General features: G+C 36.7%; 1 protein-coding gene across 2 annotated transcripts in view; it reads left to right on the top strand.

Annotated features, from left to right (window-relative positions):
- The window catches only part of PRKCE (protein kinase C epsilon), a 309,344-nt gene that overhangs the window by 185,199 nt on the left and 111,362 nt on the right, over positions 1–12,783 (top strand). For both annotated transcript variants that reach the window (XM_030036001.2, XM_030036000.2), the window contains exons 3-5: positions 9,745–9,904; positions 11,091–11,125; positions 12,519–12,604. In XM_030036001.2, the coding sequence (XP_029891861.1) occupies positions 9,745–9,904; positions 11,091–11,125; positions 12,519–12,604 (281 nt within the window). The remainder of the gene's footprint in view (positions 1–9,744; positions 9,905–11,090; positions 11,126–12,518; positions 12,605–12,783) is intronic.

The raw sequence follows: 12,783 nt of genomic DNA on the forward strand, positions 1-12,783 counted from the left end.
ATACTTTGTGTCTTCCTACTTTAATATTGTTGGGGGGGAAGCAACTTCAAATTTTTACAGCATCTATTTTAATTTGTTGAAAAATATCATTGCCATTATCTGAAAGTATAAGAAAAAAATCTGTAAATAAAATATTAATATATCACTGTCAGTCTCCCTGCTCTTGAAACTCTGTCTGCCCTTCCTGAGCATTTTTTGAGCAAAGTATTGAGGATTCAGTGCTTTTTAATTTATACCGACATCAGACTAATGGGAAGGATTCTTCCTGTTTGGGATAAAGGAGCTGCTATGAAATCTTCTCTGGCTTTCTCAGTTATTACATAGGTGCTGTGTGAGGCTCTTCTGAATCACAAGCAGTTCTGCAGTGGACTCCCTCTGACCCATGGAGGATACAAGCAAGTAGTTGGTACTTTATTGAGAAACAAATAAAGAAAAATTTTAAAAAGCGAAAAGAATCACTTCTCCAATGTAAACTTACTGAAGGTTGTGTACTTTTCATGTCTTCAATGGTGACTATCTCAGAATGGCCTCTTTCCCAGTTGTAGGCAAGAAGATTTTACTGCCACTGTGAAGCACTCTGAAACCTGAATGTGTAATGTGTATCACAGGCTTGAGCTTTGGGAGGGGTATAAGCAGTATAAAACTATGTTTTGAAAGCCATCTTCTCTGACCTGTGTAGGTTATACACCATAGGTCCTTAATATGGTTACATGGAATGATAAGATTTAATGTGGAGATTTTAGTGCAAGTGAGCCTTTTTACATGCATTTATAAGCTTGAATGGAAACAAGTGTTGCTATCAGGAGGGGTATCTGGAAATGGAATCAACAAGACGACTGAGATTTAGTAGCTTAAAGGCAGGAAGTGGTTTTCATTCCCCTTTTTACTTTCATGGCTTTTCTGCAGCTAGCTTGTAACTGGAATATCTATAGGGACCTGTTTAGTTCAAAGCAGCTTCTGTCTTGCTGTGGCCTGAGAAGTGTGCAAAATTTCTACAATCGTCTTTTCTGTAACATCTCACTGTCTCTGGCCATCCCCAGCCCCTGGTCTTTTGCATGGTATACAGCAGGATAATGGTTGTCTTGCTACAGATAATTCAGTAGTTTCTGTGCTGGCAAAAACTTGCTTTTTCAGGTTGCCATTCACTCATCCAGCATAATTTACTGCAAAAGGATTTAGGCTGGCTCTCAGCAAAACAGCCTGCGTGCCAAAGTAGTGAAACAAGATACACAAGAGTTTTGTGGAATTTCCCTTGCTGGAGATTTTCAAGAACCATGAGAAGAATGGAAGTTGAGGATGCCTGAAGGACACGAGACCCTTCCCCAGTGCAGGAGGCGGTGCTTGGGCATCTCTTAGGTGCCTGCTACTTATGCTTCTGTTATTCTATGGCAAAGGAACAAAGCTGGGATTGAAAAAATATTTAAGAAACAACTCTTCTGAAAGACCAGAAACCCCAGGCATACAAGGCCCTGTTTCATTGCGCTCGATGTAGCTTTTGCAACTAATAGAAAAAGACTACTGAACTTCTCTGATCTAACACAAACACACGCTTAAAATACTGTCATTTGGGATCTGTCTGGTTTAATAGTTACCTCTGGGAAAAGGGCTTTGTCCTGAAATTTTCACAATGCTTGTTTTCCTTCTTAGCATAACAACACCATTTCCTTTCCAGGAACTGACAAAGGCCAGCAGCTCAGGTGTTCACCCTGCAGAGGTCAGTTGACCCTGCAGATACTTCCATAGCCTGGAGCTCTGTTAAAATAAACATGCATGTATACACCACTTTGAAAATTCATCTTCCACAGCAGCCCTGACTGTGATGTTTTGTCACATTTTCCTTCTTTCCTGAAGACAGCCAAAGGATAGTCAATATGAGCGTGTGTCACCAGATTGTCAACCACCACCACTACTACCGCAAGTGGCTGGGGACACTCTGAGGAGCACGCTGCAATCACATTGCAGGATGTGTTTGCAGACTTGCAGCAATAAGGGTAGGGAAATCTAGTCCCAAAGATGGCTTTCGGTCTGATCATAGTTATAATAATCTTATAATAATAATATAATAGATATGTAGTTTCTTCATTCAAAAGACCATGTACTACTTTAGATTTAGTAAGTAGTTGATTTAATAAGAGATATTGCACCTTGTTAGCCTGTCTGGAATTAACACTATCAATACTAACACTAGGCTACTAATACCACTCATTACTAACACTGTATCCACATGAACTGAACATCACTGACACAAACTAAATTAATTTTCTTCCTGTAAGTTTATCATGTCAAGTTATGGCACAAAAACTGTTCTACATTTTACGAATTATTATTTTACATTACTAATTGAGACATCAGTAGACCCATTACATTCCGTGGAGTAAGATTTTTCTCCTGAATAATAGCTTTAGTATCTACCATATGTAGAATGCATTTCCACCTCTCTAATTTCAATTGCAGATTTTTTGACATAAGGGCATTGTGTTTAGGGTGAGGCTGTTTGTTCCTCCTGAAAGATAACACTGGAAGACCAGAATAATCTCAGTCGGCATTGATTTTTTTTTTTTCCTGTTGTCTGTGACATCTCCTTTCTTACTGAAAAAGCTCTAAATTCTGTCTTGTGGAAAAAGTCTTGGAAGTTGAAATTTTATTTTTAAAAAAATCTTGAGATATGAAATTGACTTTTCAGAAAACCTGTCATATATAGCAATAATTTCCCTGTGCTATTTCTAGCAATATAACTTCTTTTGTCAAATAAAATGTAATGTGAAAATTGTAGTTACAAGTTCTTTATTTCAGGAATACCATATTTCTTAAAATCATTAATGTTAAATACCACCAAAAAAGAAATTGAGAGGAAGTAGGAGGAAACTGTCTCTGATTTGCTTACTTTGTGAATCTGACAGCTGTTTATCTATAGGAATTGCTACATTCACCTTCCAAGATGAGGTCAGTAGCCCTGTCATCTGTGTGAGCCTCCTGGGGTCTAAAAAATGGATGTAGTGCCCTATATTTATATCCATCCCCTACCAGCTGTCAAATCAACAGTTCCTATAAAACAGAAGTTCGTTAAATATTAGATTTATTAAAACATGCTGTATGATCATCTGAAGACGACCATGTATAATTCCATGTTGTTAATACCTTAAGCTTGTGTAAGTTGTCGCTAATTCTGCAGGCACTGTGCAGATGAGAGCAGAAACTTGTGAGGGCTCACCTTGAAGGCTTTCTTAAGGAAAGTCTCAAAGTCATTTGAAGGAGGATTTTGCTTGAGCATGTATGGGAACTAATCCTCCCTCACCGCAGCCTCTGCTGCAGCAGAGCAGATGGGCCACAGCTGGGGCAGCAGTGGTACTTCACCGGATCGCTTCAGGTACAAGGCTCCACGCTCCTGGTTCTGAACGCTTGGTCCAAATTATTGCCAGCCAGCAAGGTTGGGACATTTCTGAAAGCTAAATCAGACTTCTCCATGTGCAGAAATTGCAATCAGACCTTCAGTATCTATGAGACTCTTTAGCACTTCTGGACTATATGTTCTCCTTTACTGAGTGAATCGAATATGAAAGTACTTCCATTTGAAAGGATGTGGGGAGTTACTGTTGTCCCTTCAGCTTTGAGTGAGCTAATGAATGTGTTCGTGATAACAATTAAGTATATAGAGAAGGTTTGAACCACGTGTAAACAGTCATTTGGGTAGCTTTATAGGTTTGGGTTGTTGTTTTTTTTTTAAAAAAGGAAAGTAAAACAAGCCCTGAAACAAAAATGTGTGCCTGTCACAACCCCAAAAGCTTTTATCTGTTTGCATGTCAAGGAAAGTCTTTAATACTTATAGGCAGAATCTGTCTTTTAGACAAGAATTTAAGCATTTAAAGATAAGCACGTGTTTGAAGGCAGATAGATTTGAGCCTGAGCCCATGCTACAAGCTACCCAACATATTTGGGCTTGATATACTTTAAAATGCAATTTATCCTTCAATGCCTTCAGTAAATAGTTCATGTTAACAGACATGACTTGTCAAGACACCTATCGCTTCTAAAACTCACCCATTCTGTGAGCATTTCTTCATTTCTTTAGTAACACTCATCATCTTTGTTTTCTTTAACAATATAGTGTTACCTAAGGATCTGACGCTTCTATTAAACAAGAAATTTCCTGTCAGCTTTCCTAAAGAAAGAACATTTTAGATACAGTAAGCAAAACCTGTGTGTTTATTCCTTGTTAAAGAAATAGTCTGGAAATATTATACTTCTAGAAAAAGACACAGAAAAATTGCATGATCTTTCTATGACTGTGGTAGACTAGCCAATTAATTTCTGTGTTCATCAGTAACAGCCCTTGCTATTTTTTATCTCAAAGTTGCAAAATTAGCTTGTTGCATCTGTTACTACTAAGCAAGTCTTTTTTAAAAGAAAGGAGACAGAAATGTAAATATATTGGGGTGTTTAGCTTTTTTTTTTTTTTTTTTTTTTTAAAGAAGATTAAAGCCTTAAAGGCAAAATCCTGTAACAGTTTCTGCCTGGAGAAATCTTGATGACACTATATATGCTTCTACTGTAGAGGCCCAAACCAGAGTTCGAGAATAATCCTTTGAGACGTAATTTTGATACATAATGATCTGGTTACACTCCATCCTGAAACCTGAGAAGTCCTGGACATTGTTCCTGCCTGTTCTCACTTTCCCACATAACTTTAGGCAAATTACCTCTCCTGTGTCAATATCCTTCCTCTGTTTAGATGTTATATAGTGCTAAAACAAAAGCTCTATTTCAGTACATGCATACTGGTTAAAGTGGTCAGATTTAAATGTGATACAAAAGCTCTTAATTTTCATCTTCAGCAATTAAACATCAATACAATCATTGTTCCTTTGCCTTTGTTGTTCAGTTTAGGCTCTGTTGTAATTATTAAGGGTTGATATTAAACCAGCTGTTTTTTCTGGATGCTAGTTGTAGTTATGGATGACAGCAACGTGAAGACACCCAAGAGATGCCCAGGGTGAAAAGCCCTTTGTGCCAGAAGTACCATGGAGGTGTCAGTGTTCTGTTGCATGGGGTTACCTGCCAGCAATACTGGTCACTGCAAGTGTCACCGTTGTACATGGTCTACAGTTCAGCTTTGATGGGGCAGTAGCCATTTAATGAAAACATCTGATTTATTTTTTTTCTTCCCCAAACACAGTTATTGTTCAATGCCAATCCCCTCCAATTAAGGGAAGTGCCAAGCATGTTCCCTTTTAGAAGTCAGCATTCTGAGCAATAACAAATGCTGAAAAACCTCTCTGTGCACGTAATCTCTCTCTCTTTTTCTGCCATAGTTTTTCCAATTTTTTGTTTGTTGTCAGAATTCTATGAGTACTCGCATAGAGGATGATAAATGGAAATGGCACATTTTGCTATGCAGGATAATTCTATCTGTTGTGGTTAGTGCTCCACACTGAACCCTTCACATTTATGCTGAAATCGTTTTAGTATAAAATGAGACCAGGCATGGTTGAGCCTTTATTATTTGGTGTACAGGTTCTTTTTCCTCCAATCTTGCCCCCTTTGACAGTTGCTGAGTATTATGTGTCACCTTCTTATCTTTTAAGTTATGACTTATAATTCATACTTAACATACTACATGATTAACAGTGTTAAATATAGTTCCAGACAGTTCATTTAAACATCCATTTTGCAACTATTTATGAATTTTGTGCAATTTTGCATGCTAGATACTTCTGACTTTTCTAACACTTCTCTAAGAGCTTGGAGTTAAGCCTGCTAGTCTTTTCAGTCTTTGAAATGTAGGCAATATGTTTGTAGGTATGAGTCTATAAAAGCAATTATATGCTTTTGTTTTCCAAATGACTCAGAGTTACTCCTGGCTGCAATGAAAAGAAGTAGTGGCATTACTGGGTATAGTTTTGAGACAAAATTAGTTCTAAATTTGCCAGTTCCCAAGTACCATCATATAAAGCCTAAACTCAGTGTGCTGCATTGACAGTATTTTGCATGAACACTTGGAAATTATCATGAGCATTTCTTACTCCTTCTTTTGAAAATGAAGGTTAAATAAATGCATTAAAAAGGATAAACTGAATAATACAAAGGGCTGAAGGACTCAAAATCAAAACAGGGAACAGAATGTACGTTACATAAAGAGCTTTTACTGAGGAGACGATAACCCTCTGTGACCATTTAGTAGAATACTGTGAGAAGAAATTATTGCTTATGTTAGAACTTGCCTATAGACTGACTTCAACAAATCCACTTAATTTTAATTTGAACTCCTCTGCTAAGAATAGAAATGCCACGCATAGTATGTGGAATCCTAATGGTATTTTCTAGAATCTGTTATATATCACTGTAAGACTTTTTCTTTTTAGAATATATTTAAAAGGTCAATTTTGTTTGGGATGCTAATATTTTCTAAAGTATGGCTTGAAAACAGTAGTTGGCTGTATCACACAAATGTTGGGGATTTTACCAAGTACTCCCTGTTTTCTGATAGCATTTAATAATCTTTGTTTTCCTGCTTGCAAACAATGAGAGAAGTTTGGGGAGAGCAGTGTAGCTCCCCTTCTAAGTAGATGTATTCAGACAGTTAAATGAACGTCTCTAGTGTAGCTGTTCATTATGAGATAAATGGATTTTAATTTAAACATTAGACTATTGTTAGTGCTACTAGAAATGAATGATTCCCAACCCTGGGTATGAGCCAGCACAGATGTGATCATCTGCTTCTGAGTCACCTGGGAAAGTTACTGCCTGGTTTTGTGCCTGTGGTCCCCAACAGCGGTATGATTCATGCAAAACATGGCAGCGTTTTGCTTGAGGACTGTGGAAAAGCATTGCATATGTGGTTTTGTTGGGTAACAGTGAACAAGCTAGCTGAACTTAATGTAAACTGAGTGTAAAGCTCATGGGTGAATTAATTTCTCTTGTGACTTGATCTGCTTTGATGAAAGGCTGGTGTCCAGTCATCCAGTGTCTAGTCATGCACTGTAATGCCAGATGCTTCTCCAACCCCCCCAAACAAGTACTGCTGCCAGCTGACAAGGTGGGGGCTCTGCGCAGGCTGTAATGGGAGGTGAGGTGGAGGCAGAGTCACCGCTGGGGAGTCACTGCTCTTGAACACACAGTTCATCTATGCAGTCTGACACTACAGGAGGATGCAGGGCACAGATTTGGCCAAGTGCTAGTCGTTAGTGATAAATGTGGAACAGCAGACTGACAGGAGAAACAGTTTTGGGGGAACTGGCTAAAGGACCTCCAACATTATCCCAGACAGACCAAGAAAACTACATTTCCCTGAGCTGTTTGAGCATCCTTCTCACACACAGAGATGCTGTTTGTGTAGAAATTATATCCGTAACTGAGGCATGGCATTTAATTGGATAATTTCAGGTGTATTCCTTGTATCTGTTTTCAAGTTAGTGCATTTCTGAAAAAGACACTGTTCTGTTGTTTTATTTTAACTATAAATATTGTAAGTGAAAAATGGAATTTCATAAAAGTATTAAATATAGAACTGAAAGTAATACAGTAAAATTGGTTTTAAGACTTTGTTGGTAAAAAAAAAAAAAAAAATAGTGTCATGATACTGTATTTATCTAGCCAAAACAAGAAGAGGATTTTTATCTGCTCTTTAAAATTACAGGTGCTTTATCTGTGAAGAATTACACTTAAGATGAAAAAAGGAGAAAAGCGGTATTGTAGACTGATTATCATATCAAATGTGAACTGTGCACTGTCAGAACATCTTGTTCACTTCATATAAGCAGATAACTTTTTGGGAACCCTTTCCAGGAGAGTAGGATTTTAACTTTCTCACATCCAGACTGCATACTTTAGCAAATTCTACAATCTGGTTGATAACCAAAAGAACAGTTCCATGTTAATAGAGAATTATTTCCTATAATAACAACTTTTAAAAGGTTTCCAGCAGCTATGTAAAGACAATAAATCATTCGGAAGCTGGAAATAGGAGTCTTTGGTAGGATTTCCAACTTCTTGTTATGTATTCTCTGTGGAAGACAGTCTTTCTCTCAAGCAGCTGTGGTATTTATTAGACATCAGAGTTTTGCTTAATGCATAAAAGTAAACATAACTGACAACATAAAAATAAACATAATTGATAACTATGTGGTGGTACTTATCTCCTTCTTGAAGGGGGACCTAGAGCCATTGCTCTTTGATTGTTCTTTGGCATAAATAAAAGGGGTAGCTTTGCATGTAAGTCAATGTTTATTTACTGAGAGCTCGCTTAGAATAGAAAAGTAATGGCATTTGGGCCATCCCACAGATGTGTGTTCTTAGGGTGAAAAACCACTCTGAGTATGAATTTTTTTGTAAGATGTTAATGTGTAAGGAGCTTAGGCTTTTTGGTGCATAAATGAGTTTGCTAGTATCGTGGGTTTTAGCCCTTGCTGTGCACTGAAAGAAGTTGATCGCAATTCACGGATCTGTACTCTGTATTTTCCCAGGATATCCATCCATTGGCTTAATTTAAGACCATTTTCTAGGAATTCCAAATCAATACTTTTTAATTTTACAACCCTCAAAAAGAAGGTTTATTTCAGTGTTTGTAAAAGAATTTGAGACTATTATAGATTTGAGTTGTTCTTAGACTTTTAGTTTTCTTTGTATTGTTGTTAAATACTGTACTTGCTTGGAGAACTCATTCATGTACAGAAGAGCTTGCAACAGACCAAAGTTGACATCTTTAGGCCTTTGTAATGATTCAGGGTAGCTGAAATTCAGAGAATGACAAGTGTTAAATACATTTCAAAAGTGTTACATGTACTGAAGTAGTGAGTGCATAGGTTCAGTTGGCAATGGATGACTGAATGTGGTCCCCCCCAAATCTGATATTCTATTTTGCAGAGACACAAGTGGCTCAAGGAATGCTTGTAAAATCTGTCCTTCATTAACAACTATGTACTATTCTTCATTGCTAATTCATCCTCAGCTTTTGCTTAATGCATACAGAATACTATGGAGTTGTTACTGATACTTTTTAAAATAAAGCCTTGGGGAAAAAAGACCCGATGCACTCTGGAGAATTTTTTCCAGAAGTTTTCATTCTGAGATATGTCAACTTCATTTTTTACTTCCTCTACCATTAAATCTCATATACAATTGAACAGGAATTGCTTAAGAGGAACAAATTCCTTCCATTGAACATTTTGCTGAAAGTTTGTTAGTATCAAAGTGGATTCTAAGAGTCTGAAGCTCAGATCTTAATCAGGAATTCTACGAAGTAATCAGTTCTGGATGGAATTTTTGTTCTTCTTGATAATATGTATTTGTACTCAGCTGTCTTGCGCTTGTGTCAGCACCTTCTGAGTGCATGGGGACCAGGGGATGTTGGGATTTTTTGGTGGATCCCCCCCCCCCGCCCCCAACGATCAAATGAGGTGCAACTCTGAGCTGTTTGGAGAATCTAACTGTGTAATTACTGTTAAAGAGGTTGTCAGTGTGCTTGATAGTGATAAAGCACAGAAGACTTATTCCCAGCTTAGTATGAATTTACAGATAAAGTTTTAGAACAAATAGAAGCTCCTGTACTAGGCAGTGAAAACCCTTGTCCTTTAGTAATTGATGCTAAAAAGAAAAAAGTGACCCACAACTTAGGGAAGTTATCTTGCACTGCTAGTTGGAGACAATTATTTTTATTTTTGGAGAATATCTACTTATGTATTGCATTTGAGTTTTCCCATATTTGCGTCTGATACAGCCAGTGCTTATGTTTTTTTTCCTCTGTTTCAGCACCCAAAGACAATGAAGAACGTGTGTTCCGGGAACGTATGCGCCCCAGAAAGCGGCAGGGTGCTGTGCGACGCAGAGTACATCAGGTTAATGGACACAAGTTCATGGCCACCTATCTTAGACAACCAACATATTGTTCACACTGCAGAGATTTTATATGGTATGAAGCAACTTTGACTTTGCTTTCTTTGCAACTTTGAGCTGAGGAGCTAACATACCCTCCTGTTTTGCTGAAGTATAAATGGGTATAAAGAGTAGTAGTTTTTTCCTCTTCATTTTAATATTAAGCTGTCACCAGTTTTGCAGACGGTAATAGAAAACTGTTAAACTTCCATCACAAATATTAGAATTTGTTGTATTTTTGTTTTTTCTCCTCTGAGCCACAAAGTTCAATCTTTTCCTGTCTAGTACACATGATAAATTCCAGGTAGACAGCCAGTCTAGTGTTCTGTAAGTGTCTAAATGTAGATTTAGACCTAATATTAGATCTTTATGTTTTGCCAAGATGACTGATTTCTTCTTTAGGGGCCTAAGTATCACCATCTTCCTCCTAGGAAGTGCCAAGCTCCATATATCCTGCTGAAGTTAAAGGAATATGGGAATACTAGACTTCTAGTGATCCAGGGTTTTGGGTGCTCGGTGTACAGGGTCTTTATTATTACGACGTATGTCAAGAACTCCCTTTTAGAAATTATTTACATTAGTTTTGAGTAATCTTAATTTTCAGATAGGGAGAATTGGTGGAGACATTCAGTTTTCAGTTATTTTTCAGCAACTCTATCGATGTTTTCCAAAGTTACCTAGAGATACTGTTTTGTACCTTAATACACATAAGATCTGATGTGTGTGATCCATAATTAATATTTCTTAAGAGTGTGTAGTGAATCAGTCTTTCTTAATGTGAAATTATGTGAATTGTGTATGAACTCAGCTACATTACTCTAAAGAATGTAGGTTAGCCTTTCTTTTTTTAGCTAAGATGATTTCAAGCAACAGTACTGGCAAATGCAATCTTCTGTCTATTTAGAGGCCTCCTTGATGACTTATTTTACCAGCTTGTGGCTTCCATCTCTATGTACCCTTTGGCTTTGCCTATTTTATTATAGTAAGTGTGTCTTTACTTCTGACTTTCTTCATGGCCTATCATCCTACCTGTTACCTCTTAGCAGCTGGAATGTGGTTCCTACTTTGAACTGATCTCAGTCTAGGCATGCAGTTATCAGATTATTGGTTTTAAGAAGCTATTCTTTTAAACTTGTGTGTGTCCAGTAAGGAGAGGAAAAAATGTTTTTCATTTTTAAAAATATTTATATTCTTCATTTGCTAAAACACTGTTTTATTTTCAGGGGTGTAATAGGAAAACAGGGATACCAATGTCAAGGTAAGAGAAAATCTACGTGGAGACAGTTTGAATATATGTATTATGTTATAATATTTAAATAATAAGGTATTTTCATCAGTCGTCGTATATGTACAGTGCCAAGAATTTAGCACAAGATGATCAGAATAAGTTTGTCTCGCCAAAGATACAATCTTTACAGCAAGTCACAGTATGATTTTTCAAAACTGTTGCTCTTAGGCATCATTTATGAGGTAGGGGCGCAATTAACATTACTGAACAGTAGGTCCTAAGTATCTCTTGATGCACATCCAACTAGGGGGCCGTATCTGTGGATGTTGGCTTCTTCATTTTTCACTTCTTGCATTTTAAAATTGTGAATTCTTTATTCTGCTTCAGATTCTTTGTTTCAAAATGCCAGGTAATTGCAAAGACTGTAATTAAATAGATAATTATAGAGGTCATCATTAGAGAAGGTTATAGCAAAGACTGCGGAAGTGCTTCATTTCCAACTCCATTTTTAACTCAATTTCTTGTACTCTTAATTTTTTATGCAGTCATCTCTTGGGATGATGTTTTTCTGTTTAATTCTCATTTGACAAGTAGAAATAATCAAGTTAGTGATGATTTTTCAGTTACAAAAGACTTGATGAAATCTCATTGTAAATAAATAAACACAAATAATGGTTTTACATGCTATAATAAGAATTATTGTATTAACATACAGCAGAGGTTCCTTGAGTTCTGATGGTTTTTTTTCTTACAACAATGACCAAAGCTAGAAGAAAATGAAATTCATTATTTCACTCTGAAGGTTTTTTCTTCACTTAATGACCTTGAATCCTACAGTATGATAGACCTTGTAATTTTTAATCTTATCTGTCATATCTGCAAATGTTATTCATTGATTAAGTAATCAGTATGAATATTGATAAAGCATTTTTGCCTCCTGAAACCCTTTACGGTTATCAACTTATGATTATGTGCTACAGAAAGAATGTTCGACTTTGTTTTTTCTGTTCTTTGACTTTTACAATGAGTTATCTTTATATGTCTTTTCCTCTGGAAGCTCTTCAGACAGGAATAGTTTTTGCCATTGTGTCTCATATAATGTGGAGATTGTGGACTTTATCAGATAAAGAAATCAAATATGTAAAAAATTGAGAAAAATTGTCATTAATACTTCAGAAGATAATTTGTAGTTTTACATACTGAGATTTTGGCAGATATGGTTTAGTTCTGTTAAGATTCTTTGGTCTCTTGAAAGTCCACTACCTTCTGCCTTTGTAAGCCAGACTTACTTCATAGGACTCACCAAGTCACCAGTCACTTGCAGCCTTTCAAGTCCCAGCATTTCTAGTCTTCTGACATCAGTCTTTTGCTTTCAAATCAATCTTCATGGAAACTCATTCTTTTATCTGTTTTTTGTTTATAGTTTGCACTTGTGTAGTCCACAAGAGATGCCATGAACTTATAATAACGAAGTGTGCTGGCTTAAAAAAACAGGAAACTCACGATGAGGTAAATGTTTATAAAATAAATTTTCTAGATAAAACTCTGTCTTTCATCTGTTCAAAGTAGTGTCATCTCCTCTGTTTAATCAATAAATGTTACAGACTTTTTTGTGCCCTTCTGGTCATCTTGTGATATAGCATTTACTTTGGAATGACAGATTACCGTAACAGTTTCATTTACATGGG

The sequence above is a fragment of the Aquila chrysaetos genome, chromosome 13, assembly GCF_900496995.4.
Source record: "Aquila chrysaetos chrysaetos chromosome 13, bAquChr1.4, whole genome shotgun sequence".
NCBI lineage: Eukaryota > Metazoa > Chordata > Aves > Accipitriformes > Accipitridae > Aquila > Aquila chrysaetos.